Raw genomic sequence first — 27,980 nt, 5'->3', positions numbered from 1 at the left:
AGAGAGGCAGGCCCCTGCTAACTAGTCATCGTTTACGTCATCTGAGTCACCCGCCCAGAATCCTTGATTCTCCGGTCGAGGGGTCCCCATTTTCCTGGGCTGAGGGATGGTGCTGAGGACTCTTGCAGGTGCTTGGAACAGGGAAAGGAATCCTCTGCCCTCCCTGGCAGGGGTGCAAACTGCGTGGTGGATGACTAGGATCTCTCCCTAGTCCATGCACATACACGTTCACCACTCCAGCCAACGCCATTGCTTTATATCCTCAAAGTACTCTTCAGGTTAACTCCATTCCTAGCTGAACCTGAAGAGGACAATATTGGTACTTACTAGCTATGTGCTCTCTGGCCTCAGCTATCCTGTTTGTTCACTGAACCAAATCTTATTGTTAATCTGGGATCACAGATGTATGCCACCGTGCCCTGCCTATTTATTGAGATGGGATCTCAAGAACGTTTTGCCCGACTGGCAATCCACCTGAGCTCCCCCACCTTCGAGGTAACCAGGATTGCAGGTATGAGCCACTGAACCTATCTGGAGAATGAGTCTCATATTACCTGCCCTATCTGTCCTATAGGGTTGTTGGAAGGCTGAAATCAGGTAATGAATGAGAAAGCACGTGATGAGCTGTAAGTTATTATTTTTGTTTTCCTTCTGTTCTGCCATGAGTAGTGCTGGTCTCCACCCACTACTCAAGTAAATGACTAGTAAATGTCACATGAAGTACCTGCTGTGAGCCAGGCACTGGGCTAGGTACAGGGAGATGGCTACAGAGGTGACTAAGACAAGAGAGACTCTGCCTTCAGGGAACTCACCGTGTTGGTGGGCAGACTGGCATGTGAACAGTGATCTGAGATACAAACCATGTGATTAGGGCTGTGGGGACATACATGCTGTGGGATGTCAATTAAGCACTCCGAGGGGTGATTAATTCCTGTTAAAAGAATGAGAGGTTTCGAAAATGGTTTTGAACTGGTCCTTGAAGGATGACCAGAATTTTATTACCAATCAGAGAAGACAAGGAGCACATTCCAGGCCTAGGGATCAGCAGGCTTAGGTATCTACATCCTGCATGCCTAAAGGTGGGGCAATCGCCAGCAGGTGACAGATCTAAACTGTTTATTAGAGCCTCCCAGCTCTTCAACCTCATCTTCTACTGTCCCTTCTTTGAGGACCTGCTTTCTATCCCTGCAGTACACTGAGTAGTTCCCATTTCAAGGCCTTTATAATGGCTGTGCTCTGCTCTTCCTCATTTTTCAAGTCTTAGCTCAAATGCCCCCTCTCCAGAGGGGATTCTCAGACCACTATAGCAAAAGTAAGTGACTGTGCTCTATAATGCCACTCTATAACATCGTTCTGTGTTAAAGGCAGCTATCGAGTGAATACAGGGACATCAAATTGGGGAAGTGGCAACAGGTTTTACGAAAGAAGTAACAGGCCATCTCTCTCTCTCTCTCTCTTTTTTTTTTTCCGTGGTGCTGGGGATCAAACCCAGGGCCTTGCACTTGCTAGTGAACACTCTACCACTTCAGCTACACATGGGCCTAACCCCCAACTCCCATTTTCTAAGTGAGACCTGATGGATAGGTAGAAATTGGCCAAAAGAGGAAGGAAGGGAAAAGCATTCCAGGGACAGTATGTGCAAAGCATCAAAAATCATAGCACATTCCAGGAAAAGCATTTTCATGTGCTTAGAACTAGAACTTAAGGGAGAGAGAAGAAATTGGGTTAAAGAAGTAATCATAAGCCGGGTGCAGTACTACACCTAGTAATCCTAGCTACTCAGGAGGCAGAGATCAGGAGGATCGAGGTTCAAATCAGCCCAAGCACAAATTTCAAGAGACCCTATTTCGAAAATACACAACACAAAGAAGGGGCTGTCAGAGTGGCTCAAGTGGTAGAGTGCCTGCCTAGCCAGTTCAAGGCCCTGAGTTCAAACCCCAGTACCACACACACACACACAAAAGGCATACATCATTAAATGGCTTTTAGTATATTTCCAATGTTATGTAATGATCACCACTATCTAATCACAGAACACTCTCCTCGCCCAGAAAAGAAGCCCCAGACTCATTAGTCGTTCTCCCCATCTTGCCTTCCTCCCAGTCCCTGGCAACCACTGATATAGTTTATATCTCTCTAGATTTGCCTATGCTGGGAATTTCCTGTAAGTGGGATCATATAATATTTGGCTTTTTGTGTCTGGCTTCTTAACATAATTTTTTCAAGTTTCATCCATTCTGTATGTATACAGCACTCCATCCCTTTTTACGGTGGAATAATATTCCATTGTTTGGGTACAGCACATTTTAGGTTATCCATTCTCCAGTTGCTAGACCTTGGTCTGTTTCCATTTTGGCAATTGCAAATGATGTTATTATGAACATTATTACATTATTGTACAGGGAATTTTTTTTTGATGGGACTAGTGTTTGAAATCAAGGCTTCATGCTTGCAAAGCAGGCTCTCTACTGCTTGAGCCACACCTCCAGTCCATTTTGCTCTGGTTATTTTGGAGCTGAGGGTCTCATGAACTATTTGCCAGGCTGGCCTCAAACTTCAGTCCTCCCAAGTAACTGGGATTACAGGCATAAGGCATTGGCACCAGGCACAGGGCATCTCTTTTTGAGGTGATAAAAATGTTTTAAAACTGGTTGTGGTGATGGCTTAACAACTAAATTCCATTGATTTGTATACTTTTTTTCTTTTGGTGGCACTGGGGTTTTGAACTCAGGACCTCACAATTGCTAGGCAGGTGCTCTTACCACTTAAGCCACTCTGCGAGTCCTTTTTGTGATTTTTTTTTTTTGAGATAAAGTCTCATAAACTATTTGCCCAGGCTTTGAACTGCGAACCTCCTGATCTCTGCCTTTTGAGTAGCTAGGATTACAGAAATTTTATTTCTTAAATTGGGTGGTGGGGACAGTATATTAATCTTTACACTTTTTCTTCTCGTTACGGGAGCTCAGGACCACACTACCACTTGAGCCACTTCCCCAGTTATTTTGCTTTGAATTATTTTATTTTATTTATTTATTTAATTTTTGGCAGTACTGGGGCTTGAATTCAGGGCATCACACTTCCTAGGCACTCTACCACTTAAGCCCCTCCACTCCGCAGCCCAGGCTGGCTTCGAACCTTGATTTTTCTGACCTGCCTCCCAAATAGCTAGAATTACAGCATAAGCCACAGGTGCCAGGCTTTTAATTTGGTTTTTAGCCAGGGTTTCCAGCTAACTTTTCCAGGCCTAGAACTTTGATCCTCCTACCCAAATCCTGAGAAACTGGGGTTATAGGAGTACATACCACACCCATCTTTAAACTACTTATATGATTGAAAGATTACACAACACGCTTAAAATAATTTTTAGCAAAAGTGAATGATTGAAACATATAGGATTATTTGCAAGATGTCCAAAGTCACCACCTAGTAAGAGAGAAAAAAAAATGTGTCTTTTTAATACAGAGATCTAGAAAGTCCCCTTTACTAAGCGATCAAACTTCACCATCATTAATATGAGCCAATCTGACTTTATTTACCTCCTGGTATAGTGAAATTATAAGTATCGCCTAAGCTGGGCATGCTTGGAATCCTAGCTACTTGGGAGGTTGAGATGGGGAGGATTGCTGTTTGAGGCCAGCCTGAGCAAAAAGTTCACGAGACCCACCTCAATCCTGTCATCCTATCTATGACAGGATGCATAAAATAGAAGGATTGCCATCCAGGCCAGCTTGGGCAAAAAGTGAGACCCTATCTCCAAAATAACCAGAGCAAAAAGAGCTGGAGGCTTGGCTCAAGCAGTAGAGCATCTGCAAGCAAGCGTGAAACCCTGACTTCAAACCCCAGTACCACACACACCAAAACAGCTTTATTCTTCCCTAGAGTATTTCACTCTGCTAAACCACTAAAACTATGCTGTCCAACTTGTGAGCCACTAGCCCCTTGTGGCTACTGCACAATTCAAATGGGCTAGTCTAAATTGAGGAATGTTGTAATTATAAATTCACACCAGATTTCAAATGCTTAAAACACCCAAAAAAGGAATGTAAAAAATAGGGTTGGAAGTGTGGCTCAAGTGGTAGAGTACCTACCTAGCAAGTGGAGAAGCCCTGCGTTCAAACCTCAGTATCACCCAAAAAAAAAAAAAAACAAAAAAACCTTGGTTAATATTATTATATTCGTTACATATTGAAATGATGTTATTTATACATATTTTTTTTTGGTGGTACTTGGGTTTGAACTCAGGGCCTACACCTTGAGCCACTCCACCAGCCCTTTTTTGTGAAGTGTTTTTTTGAGATAGGATCTCTCAAACTATTTGCCAGGACTGACTTTGAACCCAGATCCTCCTGACCTCTGCCTCCTGAGTAGCTATTGATTTAAACAAAATGTTATTAAAATTAATTTCACCTGTTTCTTTTTGCTTTTTAATGTGATTACTAGAAAATGTAAATTACATATTCGACTCACATTATAGAGTTGGAATGCAGCTCAGTGTAACAGCACTTGCCTAGAGTGCTGGCCCTGGGTTCAATTCCCAGCACCATAAAAAAAAAAAGAAAAGAAAAAGAAAAACATGTTTGTATTGGACAATGCTATTCAAAGCAGAACTTCATCTTACACTGTAGAGAAGAGATGAAGGTGTAAATAAACAATTCCATGGCTACACAATCAGATAAGTCAAGAATTTGGAAAACTTTATAAGACATCTGTTCTAAACTGAAAAAAGTCAATGTCATTGAAAAAAATAAAAAGATAAGGAGTAATTCTAAATTAAAAGAGACTAACAGGTGGTACACACCTGTAATCCCAGTACTCAAAATATTTAGGGTAGAAGAATCAAGAGTTTGAAGTTAACCTTGGGTACATAGGGAGACCCTGTCTCAAAAATCACAAAAAAGGTGGGTGCCTGTGGCTCACACTTGTTATCCTAGCTACTTGGGAGACTGAAATCTGGAGAGTAATGGTTTGAGGCCAGTCTGGCAAATAGTTCATGAGACCTCATCTCCAAAATACCAGAGCAAAATGGACTGGAGATGTGGTTTAAGAGGTAGAGTGCCTGCTTTGCAACCACGAAGCCTGAGTTCAAACCCCAGTCCCTCCAAAACCAAAAAGAAATGGAGACAGTAAGAGAAGTCAATCCTTCCAAGAAATCTTGCCAAAAACTGGCAGCAAGAGAGTGACCAAAGAAAATGTTTTTTTTAAATAGTAATTTGAGAGGGGTTAGATGCTATATGGGAAAAATCCCAGAATAGAGAGAGGAAAAAGTTCTTCTGGTCAAATACTATTTATGCTTGGAGGTTGACCCTCTCAGAAGGATCAAGATTTCCCCCAAGAAATGTTCTCTGAGCTGAGGACCCTTCCCATCCCTAGGTAATCTCGGTGGTGACACCTAGTGGTTGAAAAGGGAACTGTATAAATTCTCCATTCTACCTACTCTCTTTTTTTTTTTTTTTTCTTTTATTATTCATATGTGCATACAGGGCTTGGTTCATTTCTCCCCCCTGTCCCCACCCCCTCCCTTACCACCCACTACTCCCCCTCCTTCTCCCCCCCCCAAATACCCAGCAGAAACTATTTTGCCCTTAATTCTAATTTTGTTGTAGAGAGAATATAAGCAATAATAGGAAGGAACAAGGGTTTTTGCTGGTTGAGATAAGGATAGCTATACAGGGCATTGACTCACATTGATTTCCTGTGTGTGGGTGTTACCTTCTAGGTTAATTCTTTTTGATCTAACCTTTTCTCTAGTACCTGTTCCCCTTTTCCTATTGGCCTCAGTTGCTTTAAGGTATCTGCTTTAGTTTCTCTGCATTAAGGGCAACAAATGCTAGCTAGTTTTTTAGGTGTCTTACCTATCCTCACCCCTTCCTTGTGTGCTCTCGCTTTTATCATGTGCTCATAGTCCAATCCCCTTGTTGTGTTTGCCCTTGATCTAATGTCCACATATGAGGGAGAACATGCGATTTTTGGTCTTTTGGGCCAGGCTAACCTCACTCAGAATGATGTTCTCCAATTCCATCCATTTACCAGCGAATGATAACATTTCGTTCTTCTTCATGGCTGCATAGAATTCCATTGTGTATAGATACCACATTTTCTTAATCCATTCATCAGTGGTGGGCATCTTGGCTGTTTCCATAACCTTTGACAAAGGAGCTAAAAATATACGATGGAGAAATAGCAGCCTCTTCAACAAAAACTGCTGGGAAAACTGGTTAGCAGTCTGCAAAAAACTGAAACTAGATCCATATATATCACCCTATACCAAGATTAACTCAAAATGGATCAAGGATCTTAATATCAGACCCCAAACTCTTAAGTTGATACAGGAAAGAGTAGGAAATACTCTGGAGTTAGTAGGTATAGGTAAGAACTTTCTCAATGAAACCCCAGCAGCACAGCAACTAAGAGATAGCATAGATAAATGGGACCTCATAAAACTAAAAAGCTTCTGTTCATCAAAAGAAATGGTCTCTAAACTGAAGAGAACACCCACAGAGTGGGAGAAAATATTTGCCAACTATGCATCAGACAAAGGACTGATAACCAGAATATATAGGGAACTTTAAAAACTAAATTCTCCCAAAACTAATGAACCAATAAAGAAATGGGCACGTGAACTAAACAGAACTTTCTCAAAAGAAGAAATTCAAATGGCCAAAAAACACATGAAAAAATGCTCACCATCTCTAGCAATAAAGGAAATGCAAATTAAAACCACTCTAAGATTCCACCTCACCCCTGTTAGAATAGCCATCATCAGCAACACCACCAACAACAGGTGTTGGCGAGGATGCAGGGAAAAAGGAACCCTCTTACACGGTTGGTGGGAATGTAGACTAGTACAACCACTCTGAAAAAAAATCTGGAGGCTACTTAAAAAGCTGGACATCGATCTACCATTTGATCCAGCAATACCACTCTTGGGGATATACCCAAAAGACTGTGACACAGGTTACTCCAGAGGCACCTGCACATCCATGTTTATTGCGGCACTACCTACTCTCTTCAAAGGACTCGTTATAAGGCTGGTCTTCTGATCACCGGGGATTAGTCTCACCCTTTTGTTCATTGCTAACCAGCCTAGAGGATGTGAAATCACTACTAAACTCATCCTTTCTCCTCCAGCCCACAGAGCTCTTTACATCTGAGCCACTCTCTGGACACAGGTAGGATGGAGGAAAAGGTCAAACCAGCTACAGGAAGATGACCTGCACCCTGCTGAGTACAGGTGGACATTTGTCAGCTATTCAGGCTCCCAAGATTTGCAGAGCTTGACTGTGGGCTCTAGCATCAGAGTGAATAGATTTGAATCTTTGCTGACTGTAAGATCTATGGCTGGGAACTTGACCTCTCTTTGCCATTGCTAAGAAACAAAACAAAACAAAACTCTTGAAGGCCAGGCATGGTGGCTCATGTCTGTAATTCCACCTACTCAGGAGGTGGAGATCAGGAGGGTGGATCTCGGTTGCAGCCCAACGTGGGCAAGTTTGCAAGACCCCATTTCAATCAATAAGCCAAATGTGGTGTCTGTGTTCCCAGCTACACAGGAGGTAGGATGGTGGTGGTCTGAGGCTAGCCCCAGGCAAAAAAAAAAAAGATTAAATCTACCTGGAAAAAAAGAAAAAACTAAAGAAAAAGAAAAGGCTGGGGGCATGGCTCAAGTGATAGAACACCTACCTAGCCAGCACAAGGCCCTGAGTTCAAATCCCAGTATACTGAAAAAAAAAAAATCTCTCGAGACGTCATCTGGAAAGTAGAGCTGATTTAACCAACCTCATGGGTTTCATGGGAAGATTAAGTGAGAGAATGAAAACCAGGCCCGTAATCCCAGACTTGGGAGGCCAAGGCAGGAGGATCAAAAATTCAAAGCCAGCCTGGGCTGCACCATGAGACCCTGTCTCAAACAAACAAAGAAAAACAAAAATAAAACACACAAAAAAACAGGAACAGCCAAGGCAAAATCCCTGAGCCACAATGAGTGTTATGTGTTTTTGGAACAAGAAAGTGGTCAGTGTGGCTGGAGTGGAGTGAGGAATGGACAAAGAGGTATATGTGGTGTGGGAGGATGGATTTTGATTTTTAAGTGTTATCAAAAAGAAGGGACAGCCAGACACTGGTGACTCACGCCTACAATCCTAGTTACTCAGGAGGCAGAGATCAGGAGGACCATAAGACACATCACAAAAAAGGGCTGGCAGAGTGGCTCAAGTGGTAAGACCACCTGCCTAGCAAGTGTGAGGCCCTGAGTTCAAACCCCAGTGCCTCAAAAAAAGAAAAGGAAGACAATTGAATCTGAATTCAGGGATACAATGTGAATGGCTTTGTAATATAACATAACTACAATAAAATGTACTAATTTTCCAGGAACAGCTCAATGAGTTGCTCCACACTTGTGAAATGCTGGCGATACGTTCATGATAGAAAACATTTCTAAAGCCCCAAAGGGCTTCTGCCTGTCCCTGCTCAAGCAAATTCTCTCCCTTTCTTAGTAACCACTGCTTTCAGTTCTCTCCCCATAAATTACTTTTGTCTGTTCTTGAACGTCTCTTAAACGGAATCCAACAGCATGGAGTTCTATGTACCTAGCTTCTTTTACTCATTATTAAGTCTGTGAGAGTCATTCATGCAGGTAGTAGTAGTTTGTTCTTTTAATTGCCATGTAGTATTCCATAGTGTGAATATACCACAATTCATTTGTCCCTTAACCTGTATGGACACTATTTTTTTTTCCCCCAATTCCTTCCTTTCTTCCTTCCTCACTTCTTCCCTCCCTTCCCTTCCTTTCTTTGGCAGTACTGGGCCCTCTACCACTTAGGCCATGCCCCTGTCCTTTTGTTTGTCTTTTGTTTTTGAGATAGGGTCTCACTAACTTTGTCCAGGCTGGCCTCTGCCCCACAAGTAACTGGATTACAGGCATGAACCACCACACCTAGCTTTTCCTTTTTTTTTTTTTTGAGACAAGATCTCACTGCATATAGCCCAGGCTGCCCTCAAACTCATAATCTTCCTGCCTCCACCTTTTAGTCCCAGTATTACAAGTGTGTGCCACCACACCCAGCTTGCAGCTTGTTTTTCTTTCTTTCTTTTTCTCTCTTTCTTTTTCTTTCTTTCTCTTTCTTCTTTCTTCCTTTCTTCTTTCTTTCTTTCTTCTCTTTCTCTCTCTCTCCCCCCACCAACTCCCTTCCCTTCCCCCTTTTCTCTCTCTCTCTCTCTCTCTCTGTCTCTCTCTCCCAGGGCCCATGCATGGTCAGCAAGTACTCTACCACTGAGCTACACCCAACCCTCTAATTTCTTTGTCATGAGTAAAACTGCTATGATAGCTGGAGGCATGGCTCAAGCAGTACAGCACCTGCCTAGCAAGCATGAGGTCTTGAGTTCAAACCCCAGTACCACACACATGCAGAAAAACAAAACAAAACAAAAAAAACTTGCTATGATCATTGTTATAAATGTCTTTGGTGGACACTGCGCTAATTTCTCTTGGGTATAACCCTAGGAATGGAAATTCTAAGTCATAGGTTAGGTTATATAACCTAGTTTTAGTAGATGTTTCTAGTTTTCCAAAGTAGTGTTACTAATTTACATTCTCATCAGTAACATAAAAATTCTAGTTCCAGGACTGGGCACCAGTGGCTCACACCTGTAATCCTAGCTATTTAAGAGGCAGAGATCAGGAGGATCAAGGTTCAAAGCTAGCCCAGGGAAATAGTTTAAGAGATCATATCCTGAAAATACCCATCACAAAAAAGGGCTGGTGGAGTCAAGTTGTAGGCCCTGAGTTGAAACCCCAGTACCACAAAAAAAAAGAAATTTCAGTTCCTCCACATCTTCACTGACACATGATGGCTAATCTTTTTCATTTTAGCTATACACAATCAGATTAAGGTTTTTAAAAGAACACCCTGGATGCAGTGTGGAGCCCTGACTGGTAGCAGAGAGGGGTGGGCTGGGAGTGGGAGCTTCAAGGTCAGGTAGGAAGGAGGCTAACGTAGTCATCTAGGGAAAATGTGGAAATGGTTGATCCCTGACTAGGTTGGTCCCAGGGGAGTTGTAGAGAAATGGATCAGGACATGTTCTGGAATTGTAACTGATGGGACTGACTAATAAGATGAATGAGTGAGAGTGGGAGAAAAGAGGCATTGAGGTTGACTCCTAGAATTTTTTTTTTGGTTGGGGGACAGTAGTGGCGTTTGAGCTCAGGTTCTCATACTTGCTAGGCAGGGGCTCTACCACTTGAGCCACACCCCCTAACCCTTTTATGCTTTGGCTATTTTTTCAAATAGGGTCTTGTGTTGTATTTTTGCCTGAGGACAGCCTCAGACCATGATCCTCCTATCTATGTCCTCTTGCATGGCTGGAATGACAGGCACAGGTCACCAGGCCTGGCTAATTATTTATTTATTTATTTTTAGGCAGCCTAGTTTTGAATGTGTGATCTTGCCTTAGTGCCTCGAGTGATGCAATTACAGGTGTGCACCACCACATCTGGGTAAATCCTAGAGTTTGCCTTGAAAACTTGGGCAAATGAGGACCATTTTCTGAGATGAGGGACAGACAAGCTGGAGGGCTCATCACTGCTATTTGAGCATTCCATGTCTCCTGGAGCTAACATAGGCTCTGTGTGCACCTGTCTTGGCACTGACTAGGCTCCTAAGTCTGCCTCCCCTCTTGCCCTGTAACTTGAACTTTGTGCTGGGACTGCTCAGCCTCCACCTTATGTCTTACAGAGTTAGAAGTAAGCATGATCACATATGGACTCCACCTAGAGCACACAAGAACAAAAACACTCACTCTTCTAAGGTCCAGGCACCAGTGACAGGTTGGCACCATTTCCTCTCACCCACATTTTTCTCATCCTTCTAGACAGCCCTGCAAAGGGCCCTTGAGCCATGGGAAGCCTTCTTCTCTTCCTCCCTCAGCCCTTCCCCAACTTCAAAAAAACAGAATGGAGAGCAGCAGGCGGTTGATTCATAGACTTTATCGGCTTTTTCTCCACCCGGTGGTTTCTGCAATGACAACCAAGCCTGTACAATACACACAGTTCACACCATTAAAGCTGTGGAACACAGGGTGGGGGCAGGAGCCCCTGGGAAGCAGCAGGGCAGGCATCAAGGCCAGGGCAAGCAGCAGCCAAGACTGGGCTAAGGGGTGTCAGTGTTCAAGGAAGGCTGGGGTGCGGGGAGCTGGGAGTGAGAAGAATGCTGAGGGCCTGGGCTGCAGGGAGAAGAGGGGTATGAGCAGCTGCGGGGAGCTGGAGGGGGCCAGTATCACTGGAGGGCTGGGGGGGGGTGGTGCCTGTATATGTCCATGAACATTTTTTTGCAACAGGAACCAGATAGCTGTATAAAAGGGACTGTACAACATAACCTATCATACAATGTTTACATATGATACAAGGCCCTTTCCCTCTTTGAGTTTCAAAAAATAAATGTACAATTCCAGAGCTTTGGGTAAAAAATATATACACTCCCAGAGCAGGAGCGGCTGCCATGTCTGCTGCTGCTGCTCACTGCTGTCTCTTCAGAAGGGAAAGAGGAGGTGCCGGGAAGGGGGGGGTGAGGCTGCGCCAGGAAACCTCACTTAGTAGCTGCCAGAACCCCCTGCACTCCTCAGCCCTGGAGTCTGTGGTGGGAGAGGAAGGAGAGACAGAGAGGTAATAAAGGCCTTACCAGAGTTCAGTTTCACCTTTACAGTCTCTGCCATCCACCCTCTCCCCACTTTTGGCGGGCTGCCTGCCCTAGGTACACGGATCCACCCTACCGGGGCTCTATAGGGAGGACAAAGGGGAGTAGTCAAGACAGAGAGGGACAAAAGACTATGTTGTTGGTGTCAGACACAAGAGCCAAAAGGGGGGTTGGCAACTCCCTTCTTAGCAGTGAGACACCTAAAAGTAGAAGTGTGGGGAGCAGGCACCCCTAACTCCTGATACTGCCACACCTCACCCTGCTGCAAGGCAGAGGGAGAGTCCTATCGGCAGTTTAGGCCTGTGTTTCCCTGAGCATCTTTTACCCTCTCATTTAAGCCTACCCAGGATCTTAGGGAGGCCTAGGTTGGGGACTGACAAGGGCTGATGGGTAACCCTCCTGCCTGCTGCTGCTCCCTGCCTGCAGCAGCAGCTTGGCCCACAAGCCTGGGTAGGGCAGCAGCAAGAGCTGATCAGGGAGTTGTGGGGTAGGGAAGCACAAGGGTAGCACCAAACAAAAGGAATTCCCCCAGCACTCACGACCCTCTCCCTCCATTATTAGATGCATTCCTGCTCCCTAAAAGGGTACACCACACACACACACACACACACACACACACACACACACACACACAGCAATATATTCTAGGGCAGTGTAGGAGGTAGGGGGAAGGGGAGCGGTGTACATACAGGGCTCCCAGCCCTGAGCAAGGGTTAAGTCAGACAGGTGGTGGTAGGGAAGAAAGCAGTCAGTCCCTCCCATGATGCTGCTCTCTGAGCCAGGAGGAGGCAGTTTCCTTCCTGCTTGGGAAGAGGAGGCTGGAAACTCCATTTCTGGAACAGATCTCACTGGGAAGGGACAGAGGAAGGAGCTCTCTGCCCTCTTTCCTGGAGAGGGCAGGAATCAGCAAAATATGGTTTGGGCTTGAAGGAATAAGGGCAACTTCAGCAGGATGAACAGGCTTAAGTCGTCTAAGTCCATCTGACTCTCCCTGTGGGGCAGGAAGTTGCTCCAGGAGAAAGATATCCGACATGAGTTGATTGGGACATCACGCAAAGTGCTTGAGTACCAGGTGCCAAGGACCCTGGTGGGGACAGTGGGGCCCTTCCACTCTCACTGATTATTAGCCTCCAGCTTGTAGGAAAGCTCAAAGAGTAGGTTCTGGTTGTCGATGACCTGGAACTGGCGCACATAGGCCTTGGTCTGCAGGTGGTGAGGGGAGGCCTCCATGTCCAGGCCTGGGGGTTAGGGAGGGAGAGGTGGTCAGGGTCCCAGCCTCCCTTCTTTCTCTACACATGCATAGTGCAGAGTAGAAGGGTGTGGATGGGGACAGGTGTTGGCAGAGGCTCAAGGAGAAAATGGAGAACTGACCAATGTAAGGAAATACACGTTTGAGCAGGAAGTTCTCCCAGAGCCCTCCCACTCAGCCAGATCTCAACCCAAATGCCTCCCAGAGCCCTGGGTACTCACAGAGGGGCCGACTCCGGTATTTGCGGATAGTCCTCACTTTCTCGGCCACTGAATGCTGGGAGATGACAAGGAATAAGCCCCAAAAGGGCACAGAAAGGTCCTTCCCCATCCATTCTCCCAACTCAGTTGGTTTTTCTCTCTCCAGTCCCTAGTTCAGGGGGACCTCAGAAGGACCAAAGGAGGTGGGTGTAGCAGGCCACTGGGAGAGAGTGAGGTAGAATTGCTCCCAAGCTGCCTGTTAGCTTTGCCACCTGTGGGTGTATTGCCACAGTGATGCCACCAGAGAGACAGTTGGGAGTCTGTTAGGCAAGCTGGGCACCGGGGAGGAAGGCTGCTATTTTAGGGAGGTGACAGGACAGAGGGAGAGGATGCAGCCCCTCACTCATGGGATGGGCTTGGCAGGGCCACTCACCAACTTTTCGATGTTCACCAAACCATCTACAAGGGTCTTACTCCCCTCGTGCAGGAAGGTCAGGTCTAGGGGTGGCAGATGGGGAGAGAGTTAAATGTGAGTACAGGACAGGAGAAAGGCCAAAGGGCCAATGCCCCCTTCCGCTCCCCCAGCACCCATTCAGTTGGGGCAGGGTGGGGGGGCTCATCTGCAAGTGAGCACTTGGAGCTGAGCTGAGAAGGGTACTGAGTCAGAAATGGGCCATGGGAGAAGGGACTGTGGATAGGAGCTGCACAACATGGGGGTGACCCTCTCACCTTTGAGGATCAGAGGCACGAAGGGAATCACAGGGGGCTTCATTTTGGAGATCACTTCTCGATAACTTTTGTGGTTCCTGCAGGGGTCCTAGATCCCACAGAAGAGGATCAGAGACAGATGGACCCAGTGTACCCCAGAGATGTCTTCCACTCTCTCCCTCATCCCTCTGCCCTCAATTTGATGGGTGGGGAGAGATATATGGATGCCTAGCTAAGGATGTGGTAGGAGGGGCTTGACTGCCCTCCCCTCTCCTCCTTCTTCTGCCTGGATGGTAGGAAGGGGCACTAAAAACCTTGAAAGGAAGCTTAAGGCAGAAGGTTTACCAGAACAGGGGTATAAGTCCAAGGACAGATGAGAGTCAAACCCACTTACCGTCAGGTTCTCAAATTTGCGGAACAAGTTCTTGAATTTCCCTGGCAGCTTCTGCAGAGTTTGAAGGAAGGAGAAGGAATGTCACAGTGCAGCTCCTTAGGTTTCAAGGGAGCTTCTGACTAATTCCCGGATGAGAGGGGGTAAGGACTTGCATATTTTGCAGAAGGTTGGAAGCTGGTGAGTAGGGAGGTAGGATCAGCCTTTGGCCAGGTTGGGGAGATTGCAACCTGGAGGGATAGATTATTCTGGGGAAGGTGAGACCTCTGCTTATGCAGATGCCATGTGCAAAAGTGTCCCCGCTGAGTGCAGACTGAAACTCAGCCGAGTCCACTCACACTGGGATTTTGGCTTTTCACTAATTTGCACAAAGGCGTGAGCCCAGCTGTGTGCCCTGGGATTGTAGTTGCCAGAAGAGGGGGCCTGATTCCAAATGACACAAATACTCCCCACAGGCTGGCAGCAGCCCCGGGAGGCCACACTGGGGGGCACCCAGAATGCCCAAATCCCCTGGGCCAGGACAGTGGAAGGTGGAGGAGAAAGTGAGTAGGGGTCTTCTCACCTCCCAGGTGAGCCGCAGGCGGCTGACAGCAGCATTGTCTAACCCCATGACTACAGCATAGAAGGACAGCAGGTCCTGGTTCTGCTTGCAGCTGCAGGGGGTGGGAGGCCGGGTCAGAGGGCATCAGGTGGCTCCCCCTCACCACTTCCCCTCCCCCTCCACGCCCTGCACTCACATGGCTGCGATCTTGATAAACTTCTTGAGCAGCTGTGCACGCTTGCCTGGGGCTTCACAGAGCAACACTTCAGTGGCCACCCAGTGGGTGACCTCGCTGCAGCGTTGCAGCAGCAGCTCCAAGTTGGCTGTCTCCCGGCGACCACGCTCTCCGTGGAACACGTAGTCCACGAACTCCAGCTACACCCACAGTGGTGGAGGGGCAGCCAGGGCCCAGGGAGTAGGGTGGGGGTGGGGATTGGGGGGAGACGGCAACCCAGGTGTGAGGAGGGAAAGACAGAGCCCAGAGGGGAGTGGTTGGGGAAGGGTGGGTTGGGAAGGATAGAAAAACGGACAGGACAGGTTGCGACAGAAGCAAGCAATGTTAATACCATTCCACCATCTATTGAGCTCTTACTAGGTGTGAGTTAGGCATTTGTTAAAGTATGACTTATCCTCAAAACAATCATCTGAGAGACATTATTGTCACTACCTTTTTAAATTTCTTTAATAGTGAACATTTAAAAAATGCTAACTGACATAGAATCAGATTCTATGTAAGCAGCGCTTGGGCTATGGAGTCTCTCTGCTATTTTTTTTCAGATGAGGGGACAAAAGCTTAGAGAGGTTATGGCTGTGCATTGCCCAAGGGCATGCTGCAAGTGAGCCTTCCAACCAGGACATTCTGCTACAAATGAACACTGACTGCCAGCAGCATGTCTCCCTCCCACCCCTGCCGACGCCAGCCTCAGGCCCACCTCGTGCACACACCGGAACAGTTCCCAGTGGAAGGCAGTAAGGTGGTTAGCCACATCCTCCGGCTCCACTCGGTGGATTTCTGGGTCTCCAGGGGAGACCTGGATTTCCTCTGGGAGGGGCACCTTGTGGCAGACAAGGGGTAGAGGGGCTGGGCTCCCAGTAGCAGAGTGAGGGACAAGTGAGGGACTGGGAGCAGTCCTTGCTCTCAGCCAAGGCTTTGTGAAAGACTTCTTACCAGTGCCTCATAGCTGTCCCGGGTACAGGCAAACAGGTGGCTGTTGATGCCCAGTGTGGTGAAAACACAGTCCTCTGTTGGCTGGAGAAGGACCTTCTCTGCAGGAGAACAGACTGCTGAGCCTCAGCCCCAGCCACCTGCATGCTCACATACTCAAGCCACCATCACCATTCCCATCCAGAAGTTCCTAATCCCACCATAACACATTCTAGACTAATGGGACTCATCACCAGTTATTTATGTCATATTTATCTGAAATGTGTCAAATGATTCCTTTTCGTTTTTTTTTTTTGCGGTACTGGAACTTGAACTCAGGGCCTTCACCTTGAGCCACTCCACCAGTCCAATTTTTTGTGATAGAGTTTTTCAAGATGGGGTCTCATGAACTATTTGCCTAGACTGGTTTCAAACTGCAATCCTCTTGATCTCTGCCTCCTGAATAGCTAGTATTATAGGCGTAAGTCACCCGGTGCCTGGCTTCTTTTTCATTTTTATACCCCCACATCCAACATTCTTTCACAGTTCTTCTCTCATTCTTTTGTCCTTTTGGCATTGGGAAAGCAGTATTTTTTCCTTTTCTTTTTTTTCATAATACTGGGGCTTGAACTTAGGGTCTTGTGGTTGCTAGGCTGGCATTCTACTGCTTGAGCCACTTCACCAGCCCAGTAATTTTTTCTTTAGAAGAAAATAAAGCCAAGCAAGATGTGGTGGTGCATGCCTGTAATCTCAGCACTGAGAAGGCTGCGGCAGGAAGATTGTGAATTCCAGGTTAGCACAGGCTACATAGTGAGACCCTGTCTCAAAAGAAAGAAAGAAAAAAAAAAAAAAACCATGCTACATTGCTGTTTCTGTCTTCCCATGGGATTGGAACGCAAGCACCCTGTGTCTCCAGCCTGAAAAATGAGCAACTTAGATGCTCAGGGAGTAAAATCCCCAAGTGGATGAGAGGCAGCACCCAGGTCAGAACCTAAGCCCTGGATCAGTGCTTCATAAATTTTAATGTGCATAGGAATTCCCTGGAGGTCTTGTCCAAATGCAGATTCTGATCCAATGGGTCTGGGGTGGGCCTGAAATGCTACATTTTTAACAATCTCCCAGGTGATGCACACAAGGCCGGTCCCAGGATGACACACTGAGTAGCAAGGCTTGGAATTTAGTTTTTATCCCTGCCCAGGACGCTGACCCTTACCTCCAGAGGAGGCCACAGCTACAAGAATGAGGGAATCTTCACGCTCTGCAGGCTCCTCTGAGTACTGCAGCTTCTCCGTCACAGAGCCCAGAATATCCTGCACAGATGCTGAGAGGCGGCTTCGTATGGTCACGTAAGAGTGGTCAGGCATGTAGACCCGGCAGAAGACTGTGTAGGGACAAGAAAACAGCTTTACAAGATGGCATAGTGGCAGCCCTGACACAGGCCTCTCCAGGGTACTTTGTTCCATACCAGAGGCTGGCCTCTGAAGATGCTGGGAAAAGGGCTCATTCAACTACATGGGGAGACTCCACTGAAGGTGAAGACCTAGGTCCCAAGACTTAGGACCCTGCATGTGCCCCAGAGCCACTCCCCTTGTAATGCCCACACTCACTCTCATCTGAGCCTCGGAAGGCTACTCGGGTCTGCAGACAGGAGTCTATCCGGCGGAAGTGGCGGAAGAGTGGCTTAACCTGCTTGCTGGATGGCTGACTCTCCTCTGGAATCCTAGCACAGACACAGCTGGGCATCAGCAAGCCCTGATGGGCATATGGAGCACTGGACAGGACCATTAAGTAGGGACATCAGAATTGGGTCAAGGATACACCAGCTCCAGTTTCAGAAGGTAGTGAAGGGGGTCAGAAGAGGGGATAATGACCATCATTTGACAGCTCTCCAAGAGACCCAAATCAAATACCACTTCTTTCATGGGTTCTTCTCTGACCCACCCACCAGGAAAGGTCACTTTCTTGCCTCAACTACTGTAGAACATTGGAACAATATTTTTATGTTCATGTCTTATCTCATACCAGATTGAGAGATTTTGAGGACTGGGATTAGTTCTTACTGAATTTTTTTTTTAATCCTCCTAGCACACAGCTTGGCACATGGTAGATAGTAGACCATCAGGTGTTTGCTGAATTTTGCCAACAAGGATTTTCAGTCACAGTCTGAGAGGAAGACAGACTTGCATACACCTACTTCTAACATCATGTAGGAGGTGTTGGTGACATGACAAAGGTACAGGAAAGTGATCTTGGTATGGGAGGAAGGAAGCTATTTCTAAAAGGAGGTCTGAGATGGATTTTTTTTTTTTTTTTTTTTTTTTTTTTTTAGTACTGGGGCTTGAACTCAGGGCCTACACCTTGAGCCACTCCACCAGCCCTTTTGTTGCATGATGGATTTTTTTCGAGATAGGATCTTAAGAACTATTAGCCCAGGCTGGCTTTGAACCTCAATACTCCTGATCTCTGCCTCCTGAGTAGCTAGGATTACAGACATGAGCCACTGACACCTGGCAGTCTGAGGTGTTTTCATGGAGAAGATGGCATTTGACCTGGGCCTTGAAGGACAACCAGGAAAAGAAAGGGGTAGGAAGAAGGCATTCTGGGTGGACAAAGTAACTGACCACAGGAAGTTGGGAAAGCACAAGAGTTGAGAGAGTGGTGGGCTATACAGGGTGAAGGGTGATGTGGGAAATGAGAGAGGAGGGATCAGCAGAAGGCAGAAAGAGAAGGGTGTTGAGTTCTGTGCTAGGATGTTTAACTGTGTCTTAGAGACAGTGGGGATCATGGATGCTTTTGGAACAAGGGTGTGATAGCATCATTTAGGCAAGTTTGAAAGATCTCTCTGGTGTCAGGATAGAGAAGGGAGAAAGATGAAAGGCTATAAGCTGGAGCCCTGATTGGGAGATTGTGGCAATAATCCAGTTAAGAGATAATGATGCCTATATGAGGGTTGTAGTGGTGAGAATGGTGAAGAGAGAAACTGAAAGAAGAAATGAACAGATAGGCTCACACCAGGAATCCTAGCTACTCAGGAAGCAGAGATCAGGAGGATCAGGAAGCAGTGATCAGGAGGATGGTGGTTCGAAGTCAGCCCAGGCAAATAGTTCATGAGACCCTATCTTGAAAATACTCAACACAAAACAAAGCTGGTGGAGTGGCTTAAGTAGTAGAACACCTGCCTGGCAAGCATGAGCCCCTGAGTGCAAACCCCATGTACTGCAAAAAAAAAAAAAAAAAATGTGAATGGATATAGTGGTGTCCTGAAGCCAGCTCACAAGTTCAGTTTTGAGAAGTTTTGCCAGCCGGTTTTAAAATAAATGAATAAAATATGTGTGTATGTTTTGTAAACTTATGGCCAAATAAATTATTACCAAAAAGATAGCTTCCTAATTGTTTTACCACAGTTTATTATCTATGTTTTTGAAATTATTTACGTGTATTTACACATATGAATAGTGGAAATACTAGTTAACAGACAGCTGCTACACATCTCTTCCAACTCCAGATTCAGTGACATTGTGTTGATTGCTTGAAATCAACCACGGTGAAAGAATTTACAACATAGGAATCAGCAAAAGCTACAAATCAGGACTTTTTCTTTTTGTTTGTTTTTTGGTGGTACTGGGGTTTGAACTCAGGGCCTTCACCTTGAGCCACTCCACCAGCCCTATTTTTGTGATTTTTTTTTTTTTTAAGATAGGGTCTCAAGAACTATTTCCCCGGGTTAGCTTTAAGCTGAGATCCTCCTGATCTCTGCTTTCTGACTAGCTAAGATTATAGGTGTAAGCTACTGGCACCCAGCTACATCAGGACTCTTTCTCTTGAAGTAATGATTGTTAAATATTTTCCAGTGCAATCACTGAATCAAAAGACAAATGAGTGAGAGAATGGACAAGAAAAAGAAATGACGGGAGCTGGGTGTAGTGGTGCATGCCTATAATCCCAACACTTGGGAGGCTGAGTCAGGAAGATCATGAGTTCAAGGCCAGCCTGGGCTACATAGTGAGTTTAAGGCTGACCTGCAAGATCCTGTCTTTAAAAAAAAAAAAAAAAAAGACTGAAGACAATGTTCTGTGTTAGCCTCCAGTAAGACAGAAGACTGAAATAAAAACTAAAGCTTTTACAAGGCCAGAGGCAACCCCTGTAATAGAGGAACTCAGGGCACTTTTCTCCTGTCCCCTCCCCCCAATCTCATTCCCCCTCACTTTAGCTCCACTGTCTCCACAAGCTGGTGTAGCCTCAGTGTGTCCTCTCGGAGGTCTTGGTAAAGAGACTCATCTTTCATAATTAGCAGGTACAGATCCTGGGGAAAGAAGGACAGAGAAGGTGAGGGCACAGGTCTCACCCCAAGGACCGCTCTGCAAGGGCTAGTAGGGTAGGGTCTTCATGCCTTTGAGCATAAAAGAAGGCCCCTGGCATCTTTTGCTTCAGCTACAGGAGGCTGGCTCCTTTGAAAGGGCTCCCTTCCAGAGCTAACAGCCAGCTCACCCGCTTTTCCAGGCTCACCTTGATGATAAGGCCAGCCCCCTCTTCCTCCTGCAGCAGACCCTGGTAGGTGTCCAAGAAATGGAGGAGCATAGCTAGACAGGCCTGCTTTCGGCCCAGCCCTTCGGGGCCCTCCAGTCCCCTTGCCTGAACAAAGCTGACCCCTAAGTTAAGAAAAAGTTCTGGGCAGGCAGACTGAGGAAATTGGGAAAGGAGGCAATGGGAGGGCAATTTTCTGGGTTTGGGGCCAAGGAGAAAAGAGATTTAGGGGTCCTGGAACCAAGACCCCTTTCTGTGCCATTGCTACACAGAAATAGGTAGCAAAGACTTCCACTCACCCACTTTCATCTCCTGCCTGTTAGATTTCTTTTCGCTTGAGAATACCCTGCCAGGACCCATCTAACTTCTGGCCAGCCCTGAGCTTAGAGCTCATAGTGGGTTCTATAAACCTGACTTTACCTCATTGTGAGGTCTAATGTTTCTAAGACAGCCTATGACATTATATTCAGTGGCCTGACATTTGCAATTAGTTTCTAAAATAACCCAGAGAGAGGCCATCTGCTTGCATGAGACCCAATGAATAGACCAGTGGCTCATCTCTGTAGGCCCTACTGAAGCAAAGCCACCGCTGATGTTGGCATTAGACCCTGTAATAACTCACTGGGCAACCAGATGTTTACAGCAATAATCTTCAGTGGGGAGAGAGGCAGGCACCCTTAATAGAATAATAATACCTTACATTTGTACAGGTCTCTGCAGTCTCCAAAGCACTTCCACATCTGTTATCAGATTGGTCTTCATGGCAGCCCATAGGTAGACAGGACAGGTATTATTTACCTCCATTTTACAAAAAAGGAAACTGAGGCCCCAGGAGGTGGGGTGATCTGCCCAAGGTCACATAACTGGTAGGTCGAAAAGTTGGGTGTGTTTTCTTTTCTTTTTTTTTTTTTTTTTAATTTTTATTTTATTCATTTGTGCATACAACGTTTGGGTCATTTCTCCCCCCCCCCCACCGCTTCCCCCCCGCCCCGTCCCCTGCCTGTGTTTTCTAGGGGAGAATTTGAACTGGGATGTGACACGTGGGGTGGAAGGAGTGGCTTCTACCTGGCTTGCCATGTTACAAACTCCACAAAAGGATATGACTGGTGCAGTTCCTGCAGAAATTTCTCGGTCGGGAGGAAAAGGGAATGGGTGAGGACGATGTCATCAAGTAGGATATCTGTGGAGATCAGTGGGTGCCAGAGATGTCGGGGGGCACTCCCAGAACCAGACTGGAAACCCGGCATCCCCTCTCATGCCTCCTAGGGCAAGTTCTCTTTAGCCAGGCTGGAGCCACTGCCACCTGCCCCGTCATGCTCTGCACACGCGCACACACACACATGTGTGAAGGTTCTGGGCAGCCGCTGTGGGGGTGGGGCTGGCAGCTGCCAAGGCAGCTGGAGAGGGGGTGCCTTTGATGGCCATGCACACTTCTTTTCAGTGTGTGTGGGAAGCTGGTCAGAAAACACACTATGCCTGAGATCTGCCTGAAAAAAAACTAGCCCACAGAAGGGTCTCTCGACAAACACAGAGGTTAAGATCAGATGTATGTGAGTGTGAGTGGGTGCGTATCCCTCCTGCCCTCCCCACTTCCTACCTCCCAGTTTTGAGTTCCAACCAGGCAGGTGGGAACCAGTCTCATTAAAAGGGAGAGGGAAGCAACTGCCATTTCTTTGATCTCAGAGCCTTTAAATAGAAATCCTGTGTCCTCTGGGTGCCCAGAGGTGGAAGGGTTAATGATGGAAGGGTGAGGGGAGGGGCTCCTCTCACCACCCTTTTCCCTCCACACCCCTGTCTGGGCCTGGCTCAGCCAGTCAGCCGGGTACAAGGTCGCCCTGACTTGCAGCCAGCCCTGGGGTGGGGCAGGGCTGCCTGGCACATGGAGACAGACAAGGCACAGGGAGAGAGCCAGGTGTCCTCAGCAGGACAGGTTAGGACCAGGTCCCCAGGCACTGCTCCAGGACAAAACCAAGGCTTCTAACAGCCCTTGGCTCACCAATTTTAGCCATGAAAGTAGAAGAGAATCAACACAAGATCATCCACTTCAACTATTTCATTTCACAAATAAGAAACTGAGGCCCAGCCAGGCATGGTGGGGTGTGTCTATAATCCCAGCACTCAGGAGATGGAGGTAGAAGGACCTTGAGTTCAACCAGCCTGAACTGCATAGTAAGACCCTGCCTCAAAAAACAAAACAAGAAAAAGAACAACTGAGGCCTAGAGCTGGGAAGGGACTGCCTAGAGCTGGAAGAACCCAGAATCCTGAGTTTTTGTTCTTTTCTCAATGTGCCCAAGACAAGTAGGGTATCAGAGTAGAAACTAGTGGTCAGGTGGAGCTGCTTGAATGTTTGAGGGGCTCTGGTTAGTTGAGGAGAATGTTCTGTAAGTCCCCTCTTCCCATACACCCTGGAAGGAAACCAAGGTGGCTTGGGAATATGAGTTGTATTGGAAACATCAATGAGAGGTCAAGCTGATTCTCATTCACTCTGGGACTGGTTTAGGGTTTCCCAATCAGTTACTCTGAGGATCCAACCTGCTAGGCCAGATAATATTAGTGGTAATTCAGGACTCTTACCCTAGAGGAGACAGCAGAGTCTATGGCACTAGGGCCCTGTAGAAGGGGAAAGACAGTTTCTCCCGTTCCTTTCCACTTTGCTACCTGTTCTGAAAGTGAGTCAGAGAGACCTCATCCCTGACCACCAGTTCCAAGGATGAGGACTAGGAATGGGGAGGCCTGACATCCTTCCTAGCTTCTTTATCTCACAAAAGACAGAGCCAGAGCAAAGGAAGAGGAACATGGGGCAGAGTGGGGGTGATGCTGATATGGGGGCTACAGTTTGGCATCTGTCTCTTCCAAAACAGGCTCTGGTCCAATGCACAGCCTCCCCAGGGAATGTGTCATAGAGACACAGGGTGTGTGGCGTAGGCGGGAAGTTATGGTTAGAAGAGCTGTGTGTGTGTCTGATATTTTTCTAATTAAATCCAAAAGGTGTCAGCTCCCCAGGGCAACTACAGCCTGAGCCAAAGGAGAAGACCTTGAGAAAAACCCTGGAGAGTGGTGCCCCACTCCTCATACCTGGGCTGGAGTTCCTTGAAGAAGGCAAAAAGCACAGTGTAACTTCCCCTCCCCATCTTTAGGGTCTCAGCTAGGGCTCCCAAACCTCAGACCTTCTGGGCTTACTGCAATACCTAGAGCTACCCTTAAAGACCCCTAGGTCTTCTACCTCGGCACTAACCAGCAATTTAGGGCCTCAGTTTCCTCAAAGGCCCCTAAGTAGGGTGCGGTGAGGAGGGGTGAAATAGCATCATTGTTTGGTAGTGAGCCCCTCAGGATGTGATTATTATTTTATAAAGAGGTCTTGTGCTGAGGGCAGCCACCAGAAGGGTAGGAGCTGGAGAAGCCCAGACCACTCTAGATGCTGCAGGGCCCTGGTACTTGTCCCCAAGCACCTTTTGAGTCCACCCCCAGGTAGAAAACAAGCCCCCACCAAGCTGCTAAGGACAGACATTCCTTTTCCCAAGTCCCAAAGGCAGCTTGGACCCTGTGCCTATCCACACTGCCCCACCAAGTGGGCTGGCTGTGTCCTGGGGTTTCTACACAGTCAAGGACTCCCATCAGGTTTTTCAGGCCTTTGACACATTTGGAGGGTGGCACCGGCTGGGCTGGGAAGCTTCCATCTTAGTGTGTCAAGCCCTAATTTTGGTGCACAGAAGGAGGTAGGCAACATCAGGGACCCATGGGAGACTGTGGCTAAAATGTCCAGGGGAGAGGAAAGGTGGCTGAAGGAGCGAAGGAGACTCAGCTTTCTCCTTGGTGGGTGAGGCTGCCACAGGGAGGAAGGAGGGCACTGCTTTCTTTTCCTTCCTCCAGAGGAATAGTCTGTGGCTCAGCTCAGGCACTTACCTCACTCGGGAGATCCCTCAAGCACAGTGCCAACCCCATTCTCCAAAGGCAAGAAGAGGAAGCAGGGGCACCCCATGATAAGGGATGGATAGGCCAGCAGACTCCTTACCTGAAACACCGCTGTCCCTGGTGGCCCCTCCGGCCAGCCGCTCCAGGACCCGGTTCAGAAGATGCTCTGGCCGCTCGGGGGCGCCCAGGGGGGCCCAGGGTGGCGAAGTCAGGGGCTCGCCCGGGGACAGCTCATCTGAGGAGTACGAGGAAGGGGAGCGCAAGGGCCCCCCGCCCCCGAGCGGTCCGGATCCCTGCACCTCCTCTAGCTGCAACCAACAAGGACCCCCGCTGCCCGGGTCCTCCGAGACCCCCACCAGCTCTCCCCCTTCCTCCTCAGGGGGCGGATCCAGCCCTGGCTCGGCGGGGGGCTCCCGGAGGAAAGCTGGGAGCAGCAGGCGAGACACGCTCTGACGCCGCTGCAGTGGCCGCGGTCCCCCTGCTGGACCGCCGCCCCCACCAGGTCCCCCACCCCCTCCGAACCCGCCGCAGCTCCCCGGACCCCCGCTGGGACCTCCCGCCACCGTTCGCCCCGCCAGCTGCGATGTCTGCTTCTTCAAAAATTTCTCCAGAGGCTTCATGCCCCCCCCGCCCCTCTCCTAGGGACCGCCGGGGGACCCAGGTGACCCAGGAGCGGGCGGGGGGGGGGGCGGGGACAAGATGCTCACAGCCGGAGGAGCAGAGCCGAGGGCAGTGCTAGGCTCCGGACTGGGGGCCAGAGGTGACCGAGGCTCGCTAGCCAGAGTCCAGTGGCCAGTGGCCAGGGGAGCTGCCTGAGGGAAGGAGTGCCCGCTCTCAGCGGCCCCCCATGCCGGCTACAGCCAAGGGTGGGCAGGCTGCGGGGCTGGTGCCCCGGGCTCTGCGCTCCTGGGCCGGGCTGCGGCGGCGAAGGCAGCGGGCGGAGCGCAAGGCTGAGAGGACGCGGCGGCGGCGGCTGCGCTCCTGGCCCAGGGGAAGGTGGCAGCACTGAGACCGCGCCCCCTCCTCCAGTCCCCGCCCAGTCCCCACCCCTACCCTTCGTAAGCCCGCCTTCTGGGCCGCGCGAGGCTTGAACTTGGGAACTGTGTGTGCTGACCGCAAGGGAAACTGGGTTTGGGTTCAGAGAAGAGGCAGAAATTAAGGGCAAAGGCCAGAGAGTGATTTACCAATGGAGAAGGATTCTTGGCTCAAGAGATTACCGGGTCTCTTTATAGCATTTCAAAGAGCTAGGAAGAGTCTGTGGCCTACACCTTGACTCACCTACCCTTACCCAGGTGAAGCCTACAAAAATTGCTGAATCCATTGAACCTTTGCCACAGGAATATGTGGTCTTTACCTTACTCCTGTGAAAAGGGCTTGGAAGGCCTCTTGGCACTGGTACTGGGGGCGGTGCCCATCTGCCTTCTGTGATAGGGCATAGTAGGTAATGCAGGGCTGGCCTACAAGGCAGGTACTGGCACGCAAGAAAGAGCCAGGCAGAGAGCAGCAGGTCATGGCAGGTTTAGCTGGTGAGAGGAGATGGGTAGACTCAGGAGCACAAGGGCACCTGAGCCCAGATGGCAGTAGAAGGAAAGAAGGACATGGAGATGTGTGACAAGTCCCAGAACTTCCAACTAACATCATCAAGCATAGAGTTGAGTGTACACAGGCACAGAGTGAAAGAAGTGTTTCCAAGCAGGGCACCGGTGGCTCACGCCTGTAATCCTAGCTACTCAGGAGGCAGAAATCAGGAGGATCATGGTTTGAAGCCAGTCCAGGCAAAAGAGTTTGTGAGACACTATCTGGAAAAATCATCACAAAAAACGGCTGGTGGAGTGGCTCAAGATGTAGGCCCTGAGTTCAAACCCAAGAAACACACACACACACACACACACACACACACACACACACACACACAAAGTGTTGCTAAACAAGCATTCCAAATACTCTGTGCTCCTAATGCCCATACAAGAAGCATTCTGTCCCCAAGGGTACACTGCCCAAGCACAAGGGGGCTACAGAGATACAGCATGAGCACATCCAAGTTAAGTTTACAAGGTGAGGGAGTGGCACCAGGTTCCAGATGGGTTGAAGCTCCGTGGACAATGCCACACCCCTGTTTACTGTGCAGCAGCCAGGCATGAACAGGAATGCTAATAGCTGGGAGTGGTGGTAGAACTGATAGGGTGTGTACTACACTTGTGTTGCTGTATATGCATGTCTGATTCCATGTGTGCTAAGCATGTGTTCACACCCATCTGTGGATTTGGAGAGGGAACAATAAAAGGAGAGACCCCAATTTTGGATAAGAAGCTAGGTCTGAATATCAGTTTATTGGGCTCCTGTTATTGGAACCCTAATATCCCTGGGGTTGAAAGTGGAAACTGGCTGGAGTGGCTTGGAGCTCCCCAGGTAGCATTTTACAAAATGAATAGGAAGAGGGGAGGGCTTCTCTTCTGCACATGCCACAGTTACCAGATTAAGCCGGTTGCCTTGGTAACCTCCTCTCTGGGCAGGATTTGGGATTGTCGGTTAGGAAGGGCGAATTGGGGAGTGTGGAGGGTGTGGGGGGCTGGAAATAAAAAGGACTGAGAGTTTTGGAAACTGAAATCTTGGAGAACAGGATTCCAGCACCCCTCCAACTACTCAGGGTATCAGGCATTGACTAAGTTCAAGACCTTGAACCAGGAGGAAAGCCAGTATCAAGTATTGGTCCTCCTAGAGCAGCAGTTTTCCATTCAAATTGCACACTAGAATCATAGGGCTTTCCAGAAATACTGATGCCCAGGCCACACCCCAGATCAATTAAATGAAACAAGTCCAAGATTTTGGAAAGCTCTCTGGGTGATTCAAACTGCCAAGACTGAAAACTCAGTACCCTAGCGGACCAATCCAAGTGGGCTGCTGATGCTGAGATGACTTTGGGATTCCAAGTCTTTACTGGTCTGAGTCATCCACAAGATAGCAGGCTTGTGTGCAGGCTAGAGGAGAAGGGTTGGTAAGGCACCTGCAATCTATCATGGCAGAACTGAAGAGGAAGGTAAGGGTGGTACAGAATTACAACTGAGAAAATAGGGACTAAAAAGCTTTGAGCCCAGCCCATGGGCTTCTAGGAGCTTAAGCAGGGATAAGGCTGATCTGTCTACCCCTTATATCTCCCTTTCTGCCTACTAAGAGGCAGGCTGAGAGGGCAGAGAACCTAGGGGCTTTGCTAAGCTTCAGTTTCTTCTTGCTGAGCTGGTTACCAGGGCAACAGAGAGAGCAATGGGATCTAACTACAGGACTGAAGAAGCAAGAGGCAGGGGTGAAAGGGAAGCACCTTAAGACTCATTCTTCCTGCCACTAACCCACCCCAAAGGCAGGCTGGCATTACTTGCTTAACCCCAGAAGACCGAGCCTATAGTTACCCATAGGCTAAGGGAAGCAAAATGACGTAACAATTTATTAATCTGGTATGAGGTTAGGAAAGTCATGGTCATCTGGCTGTAGTAGCAGTACACCAAGGATGTGGACAAACTTTCATCTGATGCACCATAATGCTCAGATCCCCAGTGTAAGATTTTGTGGAGCCCAAGAACAAATGCTGCCAGCTCCACATTAAACTTAATTGCTATCCTATACTAGGG

At 48.0% G+C, this 27,980-nt stretch overlaps 1 protein-coding gene across 1 annotated transcript; it reads right to left on the bottom strand.

Moving 5' to 3' along the window:
* Positions 1-8,966: 8,966 nt before the first annotated feature.
* Rapgefl1 (Rap guanine nucleotide exchange factor like 1) lies at positions 8,967-25,350 on the bottom strand. Its single transcript, XM_020176350.2, has 15 exons — positions 24,458-25,350; positions 21,531-21,624; positions 20,427-20,562; positions 20,126-20,223; positions 17,528-17,640; positions 17,134-17,301; positions 15,945-16,042; positions 15,709-15,831; positions 14,973-15,151; positions 14,798-14,888; positions 14,239-14,289; positions 13,866-13,953; positions 13,570-13,634; positions 13,158-13,212; positions 8,967-12,925 (listed from the first exon to the last, which is right to left on the bottom strand). The coding sequence occupies exons 1-15, from the start codon at positions 24,975-24,977 to the stop codon at positions 12,801-12,803; spliced, it is 2,004 nt and encodes a 667-aa protein (XP_020031939.2). The 5' UTR covers positions 24,978-25,350; the 3' UTR covers positions 8,967-12,800.
* Between the last annotated feature and the right edge of the window lie 2,630 nt (positions 25,351-27,980).

Source organism: Castor canadensis, chromosome 11 (assembly GCF_047511655.1).
Source record: "Castor canadensis chromosome 11, mCasCan1.hap1v2, whole genome shotgun sequence".
NCBI classification, from domain to species: domain Eukaryota; kingdom Metazoa; phylum Chordata; class Mammalia; order Rodentia; family Castoridae; genus Castor; species Castor canadensis.
The sequence above is the reverse complement of the archived record's forward strand: the minus strand, read 5'-3'. Positions and strand labels throughout refer to the sequence as shown.

Bases quoted from the DNA above. Each gene is read 5' to 3' on its own strand.
- Rapgefl1 (XM_020176350.2), bottom strand. From the start codon at position 24,977: ATGAAGCCTCTGGAGAAATTTTTGAAGAAGCAGACATCGCAGCTGGCG. The intron at 20,224-20,426 runs GTGAGCCTGGAA...TTCTTTCCCCAG, and splicing joins GGGCTGGCCTTATCATCAAG to GATCTGTACCTGCTAATTAT. The intron at 17,302-17,527 runs GTGAGTGTGGGC...GTCCCTACACAG, and splicing joins CTTCCGAGGCTCAGATGAGA to TCTTCTGCCGGGTCTACATG.